Source organism: Lipophrys pholis (genome assembly GCF_963383615.2).
Source record: "Lipophrys pholis genome assembly, chromosome: 9".
NCBI lineage: Eukaryota > Metazoa > Chordata > Actinopteri > Blenniiformes > Blenniidae > Lipophrys > Lipophrys pholis.
In genome coordinates this window covers 7,263,577-7,284,261 of record NC_137639.1, presented here as the reverse complement: position 1 = coordinate 7,284,261, position 20,685 = coordinate 7,263,577, and the positions used below count along the sequence as shown (strand labels likewise).

The following is a 20,685-nucleotide window of genomic DNA, read 5'->3' as shown; positions in this document are numbered from 1 at the left end:
CTGAAGATGACTCGTTGTGTAGTTTTGTACAAAAGTTAGAATATATAATGTCGTCTTCGAGCGGGGAAATAAAGCGTAGATGGCGACAAACACATTTATGCTGTTTCTACACATTAATTCAGCTGCACCCTGCGGTGATGGACTTTATACACATGACCATGGAAGTGATTGAGCAAATACTTTTAGAAATACAGTGTATATAACATTGACCGCTAAATGGTACGGTAAATTCTCCCACATTGGATTGAATAGGGTGCCCTGGCTAGCTCAGTTGGTAGAGCATGAGACTCACAATCTCAGGGTAGTGGGTTCGTGTCCCACGCTGGCCGCCACCTTCCTGTGGGCTCACCACCTGCAGGAAGGTTCTTAATCAGGTGCTATGTGATCTGGGTGGCAGTGCTCAGACTGACACCCCCACGACCCGGAAACGGATAAGCGGAAGAAAATGAATGAATGAATGGATTGAATAGTGTTCTCTCCAACTGTGGACCACTTGATGATTTTCACTCATAGTAAATAAAAATACACAGACTCAATCATCCTTTCAATAAACAATTGTTATATTTACACAAAAAAAAAAGAGACTAACATCCCCTCTCGACCTCTTTAGGAGGCCTTACAGCCGAGAAGGATCCAGGTCTGTATTCCATAACCATGTAAGTCCAGACCTGGAGGCGGAGCTGTGGAGGCAGCCGGCGTCGTGCAGAGGGACGGCTGAGAGAGCTCCCGGTGCGCTGGTAATTACAATGTAATCTGATATGGCATCGCAGAGACGGAGGAACACAAGAAGGGAGAACCGACAGTGTGCTGGTGAGCAGCTGCAATGTCTCTCATCCTGACAGGCCGAAGGTCGGGTGGCGAGAGGAAGAGGAGGAGGAGGGAGGGAGGGACAGGGCAGGAAAGAGGGGGGCAGATTAAGAGTTATCACAGAAAGAAAACAAAACAATTTATTGGTATTTTCTATCTGCTTGACATGGACACATCCGCAGTAGTAGGAGTAGTAATAGCAAGAGTCCTGCAGGGCGGCGCCGACCTGGTTCAAATGTTTGCTTCCTTTCAGCCCGTAGTGTCTTTTAATATTAAAAATGAAATAAAACAGCCTTTTTTTTTTGTTGTTTTTTTTAGAGGGGAAGACAAAACATGTGAGGAAGCAAACATTTCAACCTGAAGCATCCACTGTCCAGCGTTTTTGTGATTCGAGCTCGTAGGGAGGAGACACTCCTCATTCGTCCCCCAGGCGCATTCCTTGCCCCCAGTTGTGGCGTCCTCCTCCTCCTCCTCCGCCTCCGCCCGCAGCCTCCTGGGCAGCCGGCCTCCTGCTGGGAGGCGCTCCAAAGCCCGACACTCCCCCCCTCCTGTTGGGCAGGAGCCGGTACCTGGGCGGAGGAGGAGAGAGAAGGTCAACGTGAGATTCCAAAAAGAGAAACGCAGCTCAGCTCTGACGCCACGTTTAACTCCGTTTTTACGCTTTCGTTTCAGTAAAGTTTCACAATTAAGATGGTAGTTTTCATGTTGGACCACTAGTGGGTGCTGTTTGATTTTGGAATGAAACCACACACACACACACTGAGAACAATACATAAACATTAACAAGGGGAGGACACGGACCTTCCAATGGACAGATCACCAAGTTAGACTTAATACGGTCACGCAAATCGATTAAAGTTGGTTATTAAAATAGTTAAACTAATTTAGTGGCAGTAATGAGCCGCCTGAGGCTGGAATCCACCAGCACAGCAGGAGATGCAGCCAACAGCCAATAGTTGGCCTTGTTTTGCACCGCCGCAGCAGTCGACGCTTTCTGCAAGATGGCGGAGGAAAAGCAAAAACAAAGTCCTCCAACGTGTGAGAGCGCTTCACACTAAATCCACTGCAAAGATGTGGGACCTGCAAACTGACACCAGGTTGAGGCAGTAGTTTATATTTGTGTCCACTTCTCGCTCATCGTTTCCTTTTGAGCCGTTTTACAGAAATGATTAAAGTAAATTTTCTTCATGAAAGTATGTTCTTATATACTTAGCTGGGTAAACAAATGTTAAACAAAAATGTTCATTAAAAAAAAAAGGATTATTCAAATAATCCTAAAAATAATCCACAAACTCGAAAAACTTTGATTTTCAAAAAGTTCCACCTTGGAAGCCGTTTTCAAAAAGTTGCATTTTCAGTGGCTCCAGGCAGCGTGGTCGTGTAAAGGGAAACCCAAAACACCACGAGAGCTTCGCATTTTCACTTGAAAACATCGTCATGTGAACTTTTTTTTGTTGTTTTTACAAGTAACCTTCAACAAAACAAGGCTACCCCCCAGACAACACCTCTGTCCTACAACACTTCTCAGATTCAGCAGGTTAAAAACCACCGGAGGAAAACAGCGTTAAGAGCAACTGGCAGGAATACACAATATTGGCGTGTTGATTTTGCAGTGAAACTTACAAGAACTGTGGCGTGGACAGGAAGGCACGACCCCCGAGGTCCATGGGGTATTTGAACATGAGGAAGAAGTAGAGGTGACCCACCAGGTTTCCTGTCAGTTCATTCACAAACCTGTGGTGGCGCCAGAGAGAAGGTCTGATCACACACACACACACACACACACTGACACACACTTGTAATATCACACATCTTTGTACTTACGACCCGCCGATGATGAAGTTGAAGCCCAGGATGACCCAGGGTAGATAATGAGCCTGGAACGGAACAGCACAGAACACATGGGAGTGATAATCTCAGGTGTAGATGTGAAACATATAGAGCAGAACTAATTTCATACATCAGCTCCTACTTTAGAAAAGTATCCAGATCATTTAACTAACTCTAGCTAACTAGCTCAAACTGCTTGAGACGTTAGTAAATACAACTAGACTGGAAGTTGTTCTTTTTGTTGTTTGGATGGTCACATGTGACGTCTATAAAACTTTTACATCAATAGAAACCATCTGGAACCACTAGATGGCCTGAGAACTTCAGGAAAACCTCTATTATTGTTGTGTTTGACTGAAACTACAAGCAAAATGTTGCCGATAAGAAAAATCCACACAACAGAATTTCATTTAGCGGAAGTCCTTCGAGGTATTTTGTAGCATCTCCAGTTTACTGCCGAGTGAAAAACTAGATTTTAGTGGAACTGCAGATACATTTGTCCTTTATTCCTTAGACGAGTGTTTCACATGAAGTAATGGTGGAAAAACAAACGTGTCTTGAACACCAGTGGGACCAGCATCCTGTTTTTTTCTCCACTTCATTTTTAAAAAAATATATATTTATACTAATTTTGACTCATAGTACCTCGTTACCGTAATGCCACTACAGTACTCCTTTGTGAGGAGCTCTAACACTTTACCTTGAACCGCGTGCCAAACCAGAAGGACACAATCACGTCTTTGTTGAACTGAGCCCAGACGTACAGGACCGACATGATGAGCGGGATCATCAGCAGCTGGAGGCAAAAGTCAAACGTCAACAAATTTTCACCCTCGGCTTTTTTTAGAGCTTCGAGTCACGGAAGTAAACAAGAGTCACAAGCTTCGTGATCCTGCTGCCGAGGTGAGGAGACACGCTGTGGTTCCAAACGCAGAGACAGAGGGAGGAGGAGGAGGAGGAAGAGGAGGAGACTCACCTGCATGTTCATCAGCAGCCCAGTTATCTACACATTCAGTCAAGGACAAAGTCAATGCCATCACACCTGCAGCTCTGTTCAAGTCGCTCTAATCCAACACACACACACACACACACACACACACACACACACACACACACACACACACACACACACACACACACACACACACACACACACACACACACACACACACACACACACACACACACACACACACACACACACACACACACACACACACACACACACACACACACACACACACACACACACACACACACACACACACACACACACACACACACACACACACACACACGATGTCATCTGAGGTGACCAGGAAGTTTTAAAGAAATTCACACAGACGGAGCCTAAACTGGCTTTAAAAACAAGGCAGGGGCGAGGAAACGGCAGACAGGCTGCCAGTGTGACGGCTGAACTCCTGACAAAACGACACGGTGCCGAAATGTGGGCCGGAGTGTACTGCTGGTACTGCATGTGACCTAGATTAGGTTTCTCCGCTCTGCAGGGGGAGACTGACACTGGGCCACTGGCACAGAGCCAGCCTGACATGGCACACTGCTGCAGAGAGGGAGAGAGAGAGAGAGGGAGAGAGAGAGAGCGAGAGAGAGAGAGAGAGAGAGAGAGAGAAAATAGACTGATGAAAGGAGCGCAGGAGGAAACAAAAGCGGCGGAGATTGAGAAGTGAGCGAGGAGCAGGAAGCAGGCCAGCAGTGACGGACCCACAATGGTTTCTACTGGAGGCTTTAGAGGTTCTGCTGTGTTGTGAAACCTCTCAGAAGGATACGACGATGCAGATCCAGTTGAAGAGGAGCATGAAGACGTAGTCCGCAGGTCTGCCATCAAACGCTCCTGAAGATGATGGGAAAGTCATCGTCACAAAGAACGTTCTTCTGTTTATTAGTTCACATGTTCATCGTCATTATTTCTCCTGATTTTATTCTCAGTGTGGTTTTATCTCCACATCCAGTGTTTTTCTTTCAGCTGTTCCGTTAGTTTTGTCAATTTTTTGTTGTCATTTAAACTGAAGCAAAATGCACGAAGGGTGCCGTGTGAAGAAAGATTGGTAGAGTGTGTGTGCCAGGGTGTGTGCGCGGAGGAGCAAGAGTGTGTTAATGTGCACGTACGCGAGTGTGTATGAGTGTGTGTGTGTGTGTGTGTGTGTGTGTGTGTGTGTGTGTGTGTGTGTGTGTGTGTGTGCACACAAGAGTGTGCATGCCAAAAGAGCAAGAGTGTGAGTGCACACACGTGTGTAAGAGCACGTACGAGAGTGTGCGCGAGCAAGAGTGCACGTGCATGTGTGTGTAAGAGTGCGCATGACTGTGTGCGCGTGAGTGTGCGTGAGTGTGCACGTGAGAGTGTGCGCGCAAGTGTGTGAGTGTGCGTGAGTGTGCAAGTGCCGCATGCATGTGAGTGCACGCGAGTGTGCGAGAGCGCGAGCGAGTGTGAGAAAGAGTGCGTATGTGTGTGTGTGTGCACATGCGAGTGTGTGGCGATGACACAGACACAAAATCGAAGGATCTAAGCACAAGACCAAGCCTCTTCGTCTCAACCAAACTTGTAGCTCTTCTGCTCATAATAGAAAAATGACGCACGTTACATAATATTAAAAACTAACCCAGCGCCTCTCGCTCACGCCGCCATCAGCAGGACGAGCGCCGTGTTGGAACGATGGAGGAAAAGTAACCTTCACTTCAGAATGAGTCAGCGCTAAAGAAATAAAACAATACCACCGAGTTCTGCGGTAAGCTGAACGCTGGGCTTCGTCCGACACGCCGGGGAGGCTCGGACTTGAGTTTTCTGCAGAACTTCATGAGGATCCATTCATTACATTCATGTCTGCTGGAGACGGAGCTCCTCCACTCCTGATTCACTCATTAAGACTCTCTGATCACTTTAAAATAACGTGAGTGTGCACTGCCATTAGATTTTAGACTATTTGAGTTGATCGGAGCTTGTTGAAGTCCAGTATTTTCATTTTCATGCAGAACTTCTGCAGAACTTCTGCATTACACCTGCAACTTCACCTCTTAGATTACCTAGAAGCACGTGGACAACTAATAAAAATAATAAAAAAATAAGAAGAAGAAATAGGTAAGCAAATGCTTATTTAGGGCAGCGACTGCAGCAGAGATTCTGTGGTAATATGAGACTGCCTTCATGCTGCTGACGGCTGGGTCAGTCCAGGAGAAGTGAAACGTGCACAAGAAGAACAATCCGGAGAAAACCAGCGATGTGTGAGGATCCAGCATGAGCTCACCTGTCTCCAGCCGGGTGGAGTAGTGGTAGAGGAAATAGAGGTTGACCAGGTACAGGAAGCCGGTGTTCGGGCTTACGGGGAAATAGAGCGTAGCGGTGATCGGTCTCCAGAGCTGAAACGAACACAGGAGACTTTTATTGTGAAAAGATGTCAACAAACTATGCTGGTGAGGAAGTTTAAACGTTCAAATGACAACTTGACACAATCAAACTGACGGATCAATGCAACTTTTTGTTGTTGCTGAAAAGAGTAAATTAATAATCCAAGTAGGAAATGCCAGGATACATTATTGACATCATAGTTTCAGTTTACAACTATTTAAATACCTGTTAGTATTTAATCTACTAATGCTTTTCCACCCTTTGTGTTTCAGTTATTTTCCCCCTTCTTGGTGTTTTGTTGTGTTTTCAATCAATCCTTCCATGCATACACAGGTCAGCACTAAGCCTTGTACATAATACTATTTACTTGTTTAATTCTTATTCTGACTTATTTGATATTTAAACATTCAAAATTCAAGAGGTTAAAGGATTTCCTTCCAGGATTAATAAAGTACTTCTATTCTCAAACCGCTGCACAAAAGGACCATTGTGTGTGGAGCAACACTGCCCGGCACTCATGACCGCAACACTACGAATTTCAAGCTCATCACAACATTAAGACTCATTTTCTTCTTGATCGTCAGGAAACAAAGAAACACGAGTGTAATTCACACACAGCTTCTGAACTGCAGTGTGAGAAACCAGGTTTTTACAGAACGATTACTTACATACATGCAGTCACTGATTACTGATATGAGTACCAAATAATGCAAATATAATCCTTCCAATTACTTTAAAATAAGTCATATCCCTTCCATGCTTCAGACTACTGGTTTTACCACTAGGATTTATATTTAATGACCAGATTTATTCTGTTTTAGTGGAAAAACATCCTGCCAGATTTTAGCATTCAACCTAAAATGATTTGTTGTGTACCATCAGCACCGAGCTGCTTCTTTCTCCGCCGATCAGAACAGGCCTGGTGCTGGTGTTTGATTGCAGTTAACTCGTTACAGGTAGGATTACTCCTCCTTCACTGATTTGCTGAGAGCTTCAGGTCAGCTGCCATCAAGCTGCTGTACTTTGTGTGAAGGTACAGTATCAGACTCTGTATCCTGATGTAACTGTGTGAGCAGTCCGCTCTGCTGCAGGTTAAACATCCACAAAGTCTGATGATTACTGTAGTCAGACATGCAAGGACAAACACACTTCTGCTGCTAAAATAAAAGGCATCAAAAAGACAAATCTAGTTGTTGTACAGTTTTTCTTTTTGTTTGAAAAACCAAAAGTTGTTACAAAATGATGCTTTTACTGTTATGACTGTTGAACAGAAGCACTGCATAGGCTGTAAGAGTGTATTGGTGTGGAAAAGGTCAGACAATAATAATTTTTGTTGATAAAACAGGACTTTAAATATAAGCTGTGACAAATTAAAAGTAGTCGTCGGACAATGTCAAAGCCAGAAGGTCGTGGGTTTAAATGCCAGCCAGGCCTTTCTATGTGGAGTTTGCATGTCCTCTGGTTTCCTCCCACAGTCCAAAAACATACATGGGAGGTTAATTGGTGACCCCAACTTTCCACTAGGTGTGAATGTGAGTGTGTGTGGCTGTCTGTCTCCGTGTGTGTTTGCCCTGTGATGGACAGGAGACATTTCCAGGGTGCATCCGGAACGCATCCATAGATATAGGGTGCGTGAGCATTCCACCCTGAATAGAAGATGGATGGACATTTAAAAAGTATGTTTGTATAAACACTGAGTCTAGACATCAACTTTGGGAAACAATGTAGAAAGATAAAAACCAGCAGATGGCGGTAATGCAACTTTATGGATGCAAACTGCCGTTAAACCCAAAAGAAGAAGAACTTTGAGTATCACTTCTTTTGAAAATCCAAATATGGTTTCCTTATCTTGCACAATAGAGTTTAAATACTTTATTATTATTACTTTCTATTATTATAATGTCATGTAGAGATAAGAGGAAGAATTCCTTCCAGTATAAGACCCATATTGTTCAGAGATGATCACTGTGACTTCCTAACCTTTCATAACCTCTAAATGCACCTACTTGTGATTATTTTCAGTCTAAGAGGCTTCTCTAACACAAGGTCTAACATACAGTCTCTGCCTCGTGCAGTAAACAAAAACAACATTGTCCACCGAACAGCGGTTAATTCGGCACAGTTTGACGGTAATAAAAGTACAATGAAATACGATTCTAGTAAACAAAGCATTTTGACAGCAACCGGAAGTGTTATTTTACGTCTCGCGCTCTGATTGGCTGCCTCGCAGCTCGCGGCCTGCTACGTGAGCCCAGCTAGCCACCTGCTAACTCTCTCGCTCCGCCTCAGTAAACACTCCACATTGTGGGCCAACGCTTCAGACCAACTCACATGAAACTTGTTGAAGAACATTTCTGGGAACAGGACGAGGTTCCTGAAGTCCACCAGCCCCAGCTTTCCCACAAGCGGGACCGCGATGGAGGCGGCGAACCAGTACCGGGTGATGAACGGGATGCTTCGGAACCACTCCCCGATGTCTGACATCTTTCCATAGAGTTCCGACCAGAACCTGAACGAAGCGAATCAAAAGCTCGTCTGTGTAAAATGAGCTGGAATCCCCCCAGAGCTGTGAGCTCCTGTCGTTTGTATCAGAGCCGCTGCACCAAGTTTACATGACGTGGCTAATCACACAGCTAGCTTCACAAAACATCACGTCACTGTGGCCACAGTAACACTTCCGGTCCGCGTTTTCAAAGTAAAAAGCTTAACGCAGGGGCGTGATACAAGCATGGTCTGATCTCAAAGGTGAATAAATACATTATGATCTATTAATGACTAGAACTCTGTATCTCTGTCTTTGTTTTAGTGTCACAATAGAATAGAATAGAATAGAATAGAATAGACATACGCCTGCTTGTAATAATAAAGATCTCTCTTTCATCCAATATTAAAATAGCACTGCCGGCACTACAACATTAACACAAAGTGGACAGCAAACTTGGACATAGCAAAAAAAAAAAAAAAAAAAATGGGTGCAATTAAAGAATTGTTGCAACAAAACTAGCTTTGGGGCTTTTGTATTCAAACTAATTATTTTAGCAGTTGCACACTAGTTGTGTCCTGCTGTCAGTCTTGACACAAGTATGTGATCAAATGGAAAGGAAATGTGTGATGTAAGTATGTGCAAGGAGGTTTGAAAGATTTATCTGCTCGTAATGCAGGTTTCCAAACCTGTAAAACACTGTTTGATTAGAAAGTGTAATGTCATTGCTAGGATCCCATGATGTCACTATTACAGCAAATGTAATGCCATCACAGTAACATAGACAAACCGGGCTGATCAGGACAATTACTTCCTGTCACTCATTCCTACAATAAAGGACACCAACAGTAGATATCACGATGTTATGGAAGAGTTTTAGGGCCACTGAAGAAGAAATAATAATATGGAGGCTAAAAAAACAACAAAAAACCTTTATGCACTTCAGAAAAAGTCGAAAATCAAAGTATAATACTCTTCCGTAAGATGTGAATAGATGCATGTGACAATAAAAACAGGTTTGATGCAATTCTAACAAATTTTCAAAATGCATTCTTGTCCGCGCCCTTAATCTGAAAGAACTTGTTTAAACCGGAAATGATTTTATTCTCAATCCGTACACTTTTCCTGTTTTACTTTTAAATTTGCAACACTTCCTCTGAAATTTGCAAAAGTCCCGCTTGACCATCCAGAGTCAGCCACCAACCGAAGGGGGCGTGCCAGAGAGAGACGGCTATTTACATACCTTCATCCAGTTTATGGTCCTGGCGGTTAAAGAGGGAGATACCTTCTTTAAATTTCGAAATACACATATTATTTAGAAGATAACTTATCATTGCTGCATATAGATTAGTACATTTAAGACCAGACACAGGGAGAATATAATGAAGGTAAACATGTAGTTATTACTGTATAAAATAAAAAAAAATCTGAAGATGAACTGTACAAATTTAAGCTTCATCAACATTGAAAGTTAGAGGGTGACCTTCATATTACACCTCAGCTTCAATCTCTGCAGTGCCTGTGTGTGAAAGGATCATCTTCAAAACCTCACTTCTTGTCTATCAAGACGTCCTAAATGCATTTCAGATTTACTAGTAGAAAATGAAACATTCAGACTCCTTGGGTTCTCAGGGAGAGGTTTACTAAGTGTTTCAAGTCAGAAGAAACCAAATGAAGCAACTTTTAGTTCCTACACTCCTCACCGTTGAAACAGACTTCCTGCTAACGCACTCACTTCTTTTAAATCAGGGCTGAAAACACTTTACTTGCTCACACTTTTCATTAAACAATAGATTTTACTTATTTTATTACCTTTATCGTGAGAAAGTTTTTACTTTATTCATGCTCCTTTTTATGTCTTTCGCAATCACCTTCTTTTTATGCTTTTCATAATTGTAATAGCTTTCTCAATCACCTTGTTTAAATGGATTTCCTTTCTTTCCCTGCAAAACACTGTGAATTGTCTTGTGTGTCAATGGTTCTACAGAAATAACTTTCCCTGTCTTAAAAACAAAAGAAAAGCACAGAAATTAGATAAAGTTTACTGGATACAGCTTGTATTGTAGTTACATTTGCAGTGTGTATGAGATCTTCATTCCTTGCAAACGTTTATTCTTCTATTTTGGTTTGATGTAAAGTGAATGAACATTTATGGCCAGCGTGGAAAACTAACGCCATTTACCATGTGAACTACATTTCCCAGAATGCACCTCTTCTCCTGCGTCATCTTTCTGCTCGTCAAAACAAATAAAACAAATCTTCCAAAACCCTACTTTTATGAGCAGAATGTTCGTTAAGCTGAAGCAGCTGAAGCTGACATCTGAAGTCTGCATATTTCTAAACTTTCATTATGTGCCCACGTGGCTTTTGTATTTGTTATTTGTAACGACACACAGTGAATATTTTAAATTTGGCGCTGTTTGTACCGCCAGTGATGAGCGAAGATGGTGTTTCGGATTAACTGGTTTCCTTGTTAACTGGTGGCCGACTTCCTATGGCATCTATTATTACTGCTCGTAACAGCAGACGTTAACAATCCGACGGAAACCGGTAACTATCCCATTGAACGCCGTTTACACGCATTTACAGTGAAGTTCGAAGTGTCGTACCTTTTGGGAATCTCTTTTTAACACCGGCTGTTACGAGCAGCAACGACGACCGCTAAAGGAAGTCTGTCACCAGTTAACAAGGAAACCAGTTAACCCGAAACACCGGCTAACCTGTTAGCTGGGGCTCTTGTAATCTGACGAGCCAGTAATAATAAGTTAAGTAAAGAGGTCTTCTTTACAGCTTTAGCCCCGATGTTTAATAGATTTCAGTAGAAATGGAGGTGACAGACATCGGGAACAAAGAGGAGGGGAAAGTGTGGCACCGAAAACCAACACCAGGGAAGAGGTCGGTGTTTACAATGTTGTTAATCTGGAGTTTTCAAGAGAAGCTAATCTCACATGACACATAACTCTTCACCTTTTTCTGTAACATCAAGATTTAACTGTGTTTTCCTGTCAGTGCTTGTATTAAAACGTGATAATTGGAGGGTGATATCATGCACTAATAAGCACGAAGAGAGGTAGTCTAGTTGTTTAGTGTTGTGAGGATGTTTGCTTTTATTCCCTTTATGAGCAATGATCAGTTTCTTGAGTTTATTCAGTAAAATGATGAACATAGTACTTTGAAGTAGTGTTATTATTAATATAAAAGTCTAAGACCTTTAAATCTGGTTCATTTGCGTGTGTTTTGATTCTGTTTCTGGCTCATAAACAACAATGTTTTTGGATGTTTACTTGAAAAAGTCATTGTGCTGCTGTTTGTAATGTTCCCCTCCAGAAATGTCAATTGTTGTGTTATTCTATCCACAGTTCAATGTGTAAACACTTATATAGACACTACAGAGAATTACACAACAGCATTCCTAAATACATGTACAGATTAACATCCCACTGTCAAGCCACACTGAAGCTGTTGGACACAGTGAATCAGCGCATTGAATCAATAATACCTTTAATTTGTCCCACATCTAAATCTTGCATTCGTCACATGGTTTACAGTTGCTAAAACTGTGCTGCAGTTACACAAACCTTTCATAGAACGGAGCATTTAACTGTTTCCTCATTTCTCCAGAGCAGCCAGGATTCATTCCGCTGAGTCGCTCGTCATCCCGGAGTCCCAGTAACGCGAAACGTTTGTGCTCTTTAGTGTTTTAGCAACGGTGGTCCGCACTGCTCAGCAGGCGAAGACGGTGCGTTTCCTCCAAGTGGCCTTCGACACCACGGGGGACACTTTCCTCGCTGGGGATCATCATGGGAACATTTACATCTTCGACATCAGTCGCAACAGGTGACTGGGATTAGGCAACTCACACACACATGCACATTTATCATGTCGAATTTCAGTCTTTGCTTCAGATTAACTGATTATGTCCAGATGAATCTGACCATCTCCCCGATCGTGTCTTGTTCTCTGTTTCTTGTGTTAGATTCCGTCTGGTGCAGAAAACAGGCCAGGCTTGCACTGCTGTGGCCTTCAGCCTCCGCAGGACCACGGAGTTCCTCGTGGCTCTGGCTGATTACACGATCAAATGTTACGACAAGGGTACGATGTGCACGTCCACGTAAAAAAAGTTTAGCTGTGTTTGGAACTGATTTTAATGTCGGTCGGCGTCGCTCACTCCCCACCACACTAACAGTGAATAAACTCCGACCACACAGACACGAAGCAGCTGGTCAGTTGGATGCGAGGTCACGAGGGAGCCGTTTCGTCCATCTCCGTTCACGGCTCCGGCCGCTACGCCATCACCACTTCGTCGGACGCGGCTCAGCTCTGGGATCTGGATACTTTCCAGAGGAAGAGGAAGCTCAACATCAAACAGTCTGTGGGCATGCAGAAGGTAAACGCGTCCGCGTTTCCAAACACACACTGCCGCTTCATGAAAGTCATTTCTGGAGCTGGAGAACGTTTGATTGGTTATTTCTCCTGCCTTAACTTTTTTTCGGGGTGTTTTTGTTGCAGGTGTTTTTCCTGCCTCTCAGTAACACCATCCTCAGCTGTTTCAGCGACGACTCCATCTTCGCGTGGGACAGCGACACGCTTTTCTGCAAATACCAGCTTCCTGTTCCCGACTGCGGACCCAGAATCTCCTACAAGGCCTTTGCTGTCACACGGTGAGTCTCTGACGTCTCCGGCGTCGTCTCTCCTGTCCAACACGTGTCAAGGTTTTTCGGGGGGGGAAACGGGGCTCGGGTGGCGTGTAACCGACGTTCACGCACGCGTGTGTCGTGTCTGGCAGTGACGGGAAAAGCCTGGCAACAGGCGGCCGCTCCAACCTGCTCCACCTTTGGTGTTTGGACAGCAAGCAGCTGATCAGGGTGATTCAAATGCCCACTCAGGTTCGCACCGTCAGGCAGCTGGAGTTCCTGCCGGACAGCTTCGACGGAGGAGCCAGTCAGGTGATAACGACCAGTGATAACTTGATTTGTTTTCCACCTGTCGATTTGGGGTTTGCTTTGTATGCATTTATTCGCCTGTACGCCACTTTGATTTTGCTCTTCGTCTCCAGACGCTGGGGGTGTTGAGCCAGGACGGCGTGATGCGCTTCATCAACATACACACCTGCAAACTTCTCTTCCACATGGGCTCCCACGACGACGCCATCACCGCAGTGGCGGTCAGTCCGACCGGCCGGCACATCGTGGCCATCATGGATAACGGCAGCGTCAACATCTACAGCGTCCACAGTCTCACGCAGGAGTTGAACAAGGTGGCAGGCGGTTTCTCGAACGTGCTGAATCAGCAGCCGGTGTGATCGGTCGACAGCATTTTGTGTTTGTGTGTCTCTCGCTCGCAGCCTCCTCCCGCGAAGGTGGCCGTAGTGTCTGAGAATAAAGCTGATCAGGATTATTCAAACCTGAAGGTCAAAGTCAAGTCGGATGTTCAGAAAGCAGGGAAGAGCTCAGGAAGACGGACCCAGGTGAAGATCCTGAGACCCCCTGCGGTGGAGGATAAAGAGGTATGTTTATCTTTCAAATACAGTAAGCAACAAAACTGTCAACTGGTTTTTTTAATGTCACAACATCCCTCTTATAATTTGTGACCGAAGGGTTAAGTTGATAAACTTGTTTTGTCTAACATTACATAATACAAGTCAAGCTTCTACAATTAAAGCCGAAAAGCAGAAACAATTAATTCTGAAAACTGATTACAGTATAATTGATGTTAATTTCAGAGGAGACTTGCTTTTCTTTGCCTTTCCTGGAAAAAAAAAAAAAACCTGAATTGAAACTGTCCTTTAAGGGAACACAGCAGATTTTAATCTTGTGATTCCTCAACTCGATATCTTCCTGTTTAAAGTCGATTCAAAAAAAAAAAATGTCATTCAGTTTATTCCATAAAGGTAAAGTTAAAGATATCTTCCTTGTTTCTGAATTGTTTCATGGGTTCATTCGTTCCCCGTCACGCGTCATCCTCGTCGAGTTAATGGCTAAAAGGTGAAGTACCTTCCAGGTGATTGGGTAAGTTTCCTGCTGCTCTGTTTGAACAGAATGAGCTCCCGGCCGGCCTGAACAGGAAGAGGCTGGTGGATCTGCTCAAGGCCTTCGGAGAATATCCCGCCAAGTACAGGTGGGAGCCGTTCTCACGCTTTGCGAGTTTCACTCCTGAACGGGACGTCTGAGGACAGAGCTGTGCGTCGTTCTGTGTTTCAGGATGTTCGTGTGGCGGTCCCTGCTGCGCCTCCCGGAGAACCACGCTGCCTACAGCAGCCTGACGGACAAAGGTCTGCACTCGGCCTTCCTCGCCCTGCACGACAAGTACCCCATCAAGAGTCACAAACTGCAGCGGGGACTGCAGAGGTATTCCCTCCGTCATGAGCAAACACACCATCTCTCAAAGGGGCGCTGTGTTTAACGCCCCGGTTATCTGTGTCCTCTGCAGAGTTTTGTCTGCCTTGGCTCACTGGGCGGCCATCTTTGGAGAGGTGGAGCACCTTCCTCTGCTGGCGTTTCCTTTTGTCAAACTCTTCCAGAATAATCCCATGCTCTGCTTTGAGGTGGTGGCCACGGTCATAGGTACGGTGCTTCACTGCTCCGTCATAACTTTCTATTAAGGTTTTTCAAATAGGAATGAGTAATTTTGGAACAATTATTTTGACACTGTGATCTAAAAATGGTCTCGCATATAATTTTTCTTTCTCAAATTCTTTGTTTTCTGATTGAGTTTTCCGTGCTGTGTTTTGAAATTTAACGGAATATTGTCCTGAATTAACAGAATTTTATTTACAATTCTAAACTAAGGTAGAGTCATGGAGGTGTTTTACATCTTTACTCTGCTCTAAATGGAGCTGTTACTGTAGATATTGAACCATAAACCAAGGCCAATAATTAGACTTTATGTTCATATTAATTTATTTTTCACTGATGATTGCAGTAGTTGTGTATGGCGCTCTGAGCTTTTAAGACGCGTCGGACGTTTCACGTCGACGCTGACTACAGACACACACACAGTTCAAACTTTTCACGGCAAAATGTTTTGTGTGAAATTGTGGACGTTGACGTCGGTGACGGCGCCGTCTCAGTGGCCAAGTCACAGACGAAGCAGCCAAACCTGCAGCTCAAACCACGGTGGACACTAAAACTGACTGGAAGACATTTCTGTTCATTCTGCGCTCTGAAAAATCACAGAGACGAAGGCAAAAACATATTTTGCGAACTAATTGACACTCTGAGGAGCCACTACAAGCCGTGTGTGTTGCTTTGCGCATGTAATATCACACCAGGAACATATAACGTAAAAAAAGAAAAGGCATATTGCCTTCCTATTTGAAAATCTACATAAAGGTTGTGACAGTTATTTGTTATTTTGACTGATTTGTCTACGGTGGCGCTGTGTGTTGCTTATTAAAGCTGCATTATATGTCCCTAATTCATTCTATGTTATGTTTGTTATATGCATGTTGTAAAGTCAGCAAAAGACCAAACTGAGTAAAGTCTGTGTCCAGGAACTCTGCATTCCTAATTGAAATCCCAAAACACAAATACACTACAATTATCTACACGAGTATTTATTGCAATGTCGATCAGTCTGATGTCGTGCAGCTCAGTTTGGACTCTCAGTGAGACCCGACTGCATGAATATAAACACGTTTTCCTCGGGTTGACTTGAATCTCTGCTTGTGCAGTGAACTGGTGCCAGCACTGGTTCGAGTATTTCCCCAACCCTCCTCTGAACATCCTGAGCATGGCGGAGAACGTTCTGGCACATCACGACAAGGAGCTGCTGCAGCACCTGGTGGACTGCGGCATCACTTCACAGGTGACACACAAACACACACACACACACACACACACACACACACACACACACACACACACACACACACACACACACACAGTTAAACTGCGCATTCGCATGCCATCAGTCCTCATGTTATCGTTGTCGCAGCTCTACGTGTGGCCTCTGCTGGAGACGTTGTTCTCCGAGGTTCTGACCCGTGACGAGTGGCTCAGACTGTTTGACAACGTCTTCTCCAACCACCCCTCCTTCCTGCTCGTGTGCTGCGTGGCCTACGTCGTCTGCTGCCGGGAGCCTCTGCTGCTCTGCACACAGAAGCAAGACTTTGAGGTATCTGCCTCGCTCTCTTCTTTTCCTTTTGTCTCGTCCCGCCTGAGAACTCTTCAGCGTCATTTCCTTCCGTCTCACTTTCCTTCGCTTCAGTATTTCTTTCACCACCGGAACAACCTGGACGTTGCGGCGATGATGAAGGAGGCCTACCGACTCATGGGCAACACGCCGGCAGACATCCATCCCAGGAACTTGCTCTCTGACTTCACGCCGCTGACCAGAGGCCAGTATCCTGTTTTCAACCATTACCCAGAATTCATAGTGGAATACCAGAGCCGGGAAAGAGAGAGGATACGACTGCAGGAGATGGAGTATCTCAGAGAGAGGTGGGGTTAGAGATCAATCGCAACAAGACGGGGAGAAACTCAGAATTACTCCTGAAGAAACTGTGTGTGTGTGTGTGTGTGTGTGTGTGTGTGTGTGTGTGTGTGTGTGTGTGTGTGTGTGTGTGTGTGTGTGTGTGTGTGTGTGTGTGTGTGTGTGTGTGTGTGTGTGTGTGTGTGTGTGTGTGTGTGTGTGTGTGGTCTTCAGACAGGAGGTGTCGGCGCTGCGTGCAGATTTTGTGCGTCGCCGAGCTGAAGAAGAGGCTCATTTTGCACAACAGGTAGATTTTCTCCTTTAAACTAACCACCAGACTGAATCATGTATTTTACCAGCAGCTTGTTCCGATTGGTCGGCAGGAGCAGCTGCAGGAAGCAGAGCAGCAGCGCCGAAACATCCTGGCACAAGAGGAGGAAAAACTGAGCGAGCAGAGGACCAAGTAAAGGCGAACATCTGTGAAACCTGTGACTGATTCGAAAGGATTGGGGTCGTGACTCTGCTGGTTCCCGTCCAGGTTGGCGGCCATGAAGCGAGAGCTGAAGGTGAAGGAGCTGCAGATGCTGGATGCAACGAGAAGACGCTTTCTCAAACACCAGCAGGACCTGAGGGCGTCACAGATACAAAGACTGGAGCAGGACATCAGCAGAAAGGTGAAAAAACAAACCAAAGGCTGGCTGCTCACACATGATGCATCCAGGAAATTTATACCAATTAAAGCGACACTACAAGCTTTTATCCATCCCCAACGCTTTTATGCCTTCGTTGATATTTTGTGATAACTGGCAGTTTTGTCCGGACGTTTTAAAGCAGTAAACTGTTGCAGATGGATCTGCGTGAACAAGAAACTGCTGCCGCAGTCCAGGATCTCGAGGTCCGACAGATGGAGCTCGAAGTTCAGAGGAAGCGACTTGAACAGGTGATTAAAGCCTTCCAGCTTCCTGCTCCGTCATGGCTGCCTCTCAGTCTCCCGGCTCCTCGCTGACTTTCAGCTTTATAAAAGCTTTCAATGTTGTAATAACTCCGTTTGGAAATTTGGCCGGCATGAGGGATGTGAAGAATTGGAAATTGTTGCATCTGTTTTGTACGGTTAGTCTTTGGGATAATTGGATTTATGTAGATTTCATGTCTTCTGAATTTTCTGAAAATGTGCAGTTAGCGTGTTTTTCTGCTCCTTTTCCAAGATAACGTCAACCTTCAGTGTCAGACGGCTCTCCAACATGACTCTTGACATGACATGAAGTCCCGAGTTTGTGTTGTTTCCGATCCCGTCAGTGGCGATCCGGTGACATCACAAGTGTTAATGTCCCACTTTTGTCTCTCTTCACGCCTGCTGCCTCAGCACTTATTGAAAGAGCAGGAGCGTGTGGAGCAGGTGGTTGAGAAGGAGGTGGAAACGAGAATGAGGGAGGCAGAAAGAGCGGACGAGAGCTACACGGAGCTGCTCCACAGCGCCGAGACAAACGTGCAGGTCAGTCATTCATCAACAAACAGCTTTACACTATCTTATTAAACCAGGCGGCTGTACGGAGAGAGGTTTCCGTTTGGGATCGTTCCCAGCTTGTTTCTGTTGAACCTTCACGTCGAACTCCGTCACGCAGGCCCTGGAGGAGTCCCTGGCGGAGGCGTGCCAGCTGGGCTTGGACGCAGACTGGCGGAGGGAGGTGGCGGCGTGCCTGCAGGAGGCCGACGCCGAGCAGGAGAGGAAGAGGGAGAGACTGGCGGACCTTCACAGGCAAACCCTGGCGGAGGAGGAGAGGCTGCTGGACACCATGAGAGATGTGGCGGGAAAGAAGGTGAAAGCAAGATGTGTGTGTGTGTGATAAGTCACAGGTAAAGCGCCGGTGACATCATCTATAGACTTTCACCTTCATGAAACCGCCTCAACATGTGACGGTAGATTGAATGTCATCCGAGGTCTTCAGTTAAGCTGAGTGCTTGTTTGTTTGCAGTGGGAGGAAGTGATGAGCTCCAGAGCCCTGCTGCACACAGGTACTATCTCACACAGACACACACACACACACACACACACGGTTCGTTATCCACGCACAGATTCACTGTTACAGCATCGACTTTGTTTCAGAAGGCCAGACTTGTTTAACCAGAGGACTTCCCACTGGTGCTGCTGCGGCTGCGGCTTCTGTCACGGCGAATGGTGTCCGTCCAGCTGTCAGAGCCGAACCTGCCACCTTCCCGAGGCAGGCGGGAAGCGGCGTCGCGTGCCTGAACAGCAGCTCGCCGTCCGAGAGCACCGCCACCAACTGTACGTCACCCCGAATACTGTGGTGCCTTCCTTGAAAAGTCAAGAAGTGAATTTAAAGAAGGATAGAAATGAATTTAGCAGGGCTGCAGGCAGTGTAGATATAGATCCATGACCGCCTGCACGTCCTGATGTGAAGATAAGGAAAGGAATGCGGTGAGATTAGAATCAGCTAGACAACACCTGATCATGTAAGAAATAAAAAAAATATATATATAAAAAACTCACTGTTTGCTTTAATTAGCTGCAATGAATCCGATATATAACCAGTAATTGTGTGTGTGTGTGTGTGTGTGTGTGTGTGTGTGTGTGTGTGTGTGTGTGTGTGTGTGTGTGTGTGTGTGTGTGTGTGTGTGTGTGTGTGTGTGTGTGTGTGTGTGTGTGTGTGTGTGTGTGTGTGTGTGTGTGTGTGTGTGTGTGTGTGTGTGTGTGTGTGTGTGTGTGTGTGTGTGTGTGTGTGTTTTGTCAGTCTCCCTGGACCGAGGCCGGGCTCAGCTGGACTCCGGCGAGAGAGAGCTGCTGAAGGAAATCCGAGAACTGAGACAGAAGCTGGCAGCGCGAGCCAGAGAGGGCAGCTCTGCCTCCTCGCAGTCTGTCCAGAGTCTGTCCTCCGTCTCCCAGTGACCACAACCTGCACTCGGTGTCACTCAAACATTGTGAACAGAGACCACGAGTCAGACTGAGCGAGCTGCTGCCTGTTTACGGTTTACATGCCTTCATTCCTCCACCTGTTAAACCACAAATCCTCAACTTCATCATAAATCCCTTTATTCCTTCCAATCACCTGCTCACTGCTTGAAAGTGAAGATTTAATGTCACGTGGATGTGGTTACTTCAAAACCACCACAGTGACTATGTTGCACTGTTTTTCCTTTTTGAACTATTTAAATGATTTTTTTATACTGTTTGTTTTTTATTTAAAACCTGTTTTGATAAACTGAGTGGAGAACTTCCAAGTTGATGTTTGTTTCATTGCTACCTCGGCCTGGACACCAGACAGGCTGTGCTGCGAGATGCAGATAATGGTGGATGTTTGAAATGAATAATCGCTGTGAATATTGAGCAGCACACACACACACACGCACACACACACACACACACACACACACACACCCCTCGGCTGCACCCGTTACCGTCTGTCCGGGCTTCGCTCCTGCAGGCGTCCAGGTGCCGTTTGACGTGAGCTGCCGTGACACTCGTGCCCATTCCTGTCACTCATTCTCTCCTCTTCCTTCGCTGGTCTTTTGTCTGTGCTCACCTGCTGTTCACGCCTGTGACTCAGGCTCGGGGAGAGAACCACAAACACGAGCACCCAGTTCTGTTCACACTGGTTCAGATCATTACCGGATCAAAACACGTGTTGTTCTAAACTTTTGCTTATTCGAGCAGACTCGTCAGTTGCAGGTACTTTAGACATTCCTCACAGGTTTTTTTGTTTTTCCCCAACGTGTTTTAACCACATGACTGTAATTATACCCCTGATGGTTGTGGTTTTGTACTCGTCCTCTGACA

At 45.3% G+C, this 20,685-nt stretch overlaps 2 protein-coding genes across 4 annotated transcripts; one reads left to right on the top strand and one right to left on the bottom strand.

Moving 5' to 3' along the window:
- Positions 1-539: 539 nt before the first annotated feature.
- Positions 540-8,682, bottom strand: derl1 (derlin 1). Of its 2 annotated transcripts, XR_013935597.1 has the most exons (9): positions 8,330-8,674; positions 5,898-6,009; positions 4,425-4,489; positions 3,614-3,640; positions 3,338-3,433; positions 2,632-2,684; positions 2,431-2,541; positions 1,165-1,376; positions 540-835 (listed from the first exon to the last, which is right to left on the bottom strand). XR_013935597.1 is itself a non-coding variant. In XM_080470854.1 (8 exons), exons 1-8 carry the CDS (start codon positions 8,480-8,482, stop codon positions 1,223-1,225), a joined length of 771 nt encoding a protein of 256 aa, XP_080326980.1. In that variant the 5' UTR covers positions 8,483-8,682; the 3' UTR covers positions 1,043-1,222. The 2 variants fall into 2 exon arrangements, 1 of the variants encoding a protein (XP_080326980.1); XM_080470854.1 differs by lacking the exon at positions 540-835 and having other exon boundaries at positions 1,043-1,376; positions 8,330-8,682.
- A 2,498-nt stretch (positions 8,683-11,180) lies between these two features.
- tbc1d31 (TBC1 domain family, member 31) lies at positions 11,181-20,131 on the top strand. 2 transcript variants are annotated; one of them, XM_080472308.1, is made up of 23 exons: positions 11,181-11,375; positions 12,177-12,317; positions 12,457-12,572; positions 12,689-12,867; positions 12,990-13,141; positions 13,267-13,426; positions 13,537-13,737; positions 13,825-13,986; positions 14,518-14,597; positions 14,681-14,827; positions 14,910-15,043; positions 16,153-16,286; positions 16,416-16,595; positions 16,689-16,921; positions 17,127-17,199; positions 17,276-17,355; positions 17,431-17,566; positions 17,740-17,832; positions 18,256-18,384; positions 18,515-18,709; positions 18,866-18,905; positions 19,000-19,176; positions 19,643-20,131. In XM_080472308.1, the coding sequence occupies exons 1-23, from the start codon at positions 11,305-11,307 to the stop codon at positions 19,795-19,797; spliced, it is 3,168 nt and encodes a 1,055-aa protein (XP_080328434.1). In that variant the 5' UTR covers positions 11,181-11,304; the 3' UTR covers positions 19,798-20,131. The 2 variants fall into 2 exon arrangements, with proteins under 2 accessions (XP_080328434.1, XP_080328433.1); XM_080472307.1 differs by having other exon boundaries at positions 18,997-19,176; positions 19,643-20,127.
- Positions 20,132-20,685: the final 554 nt, after the last annotated feature.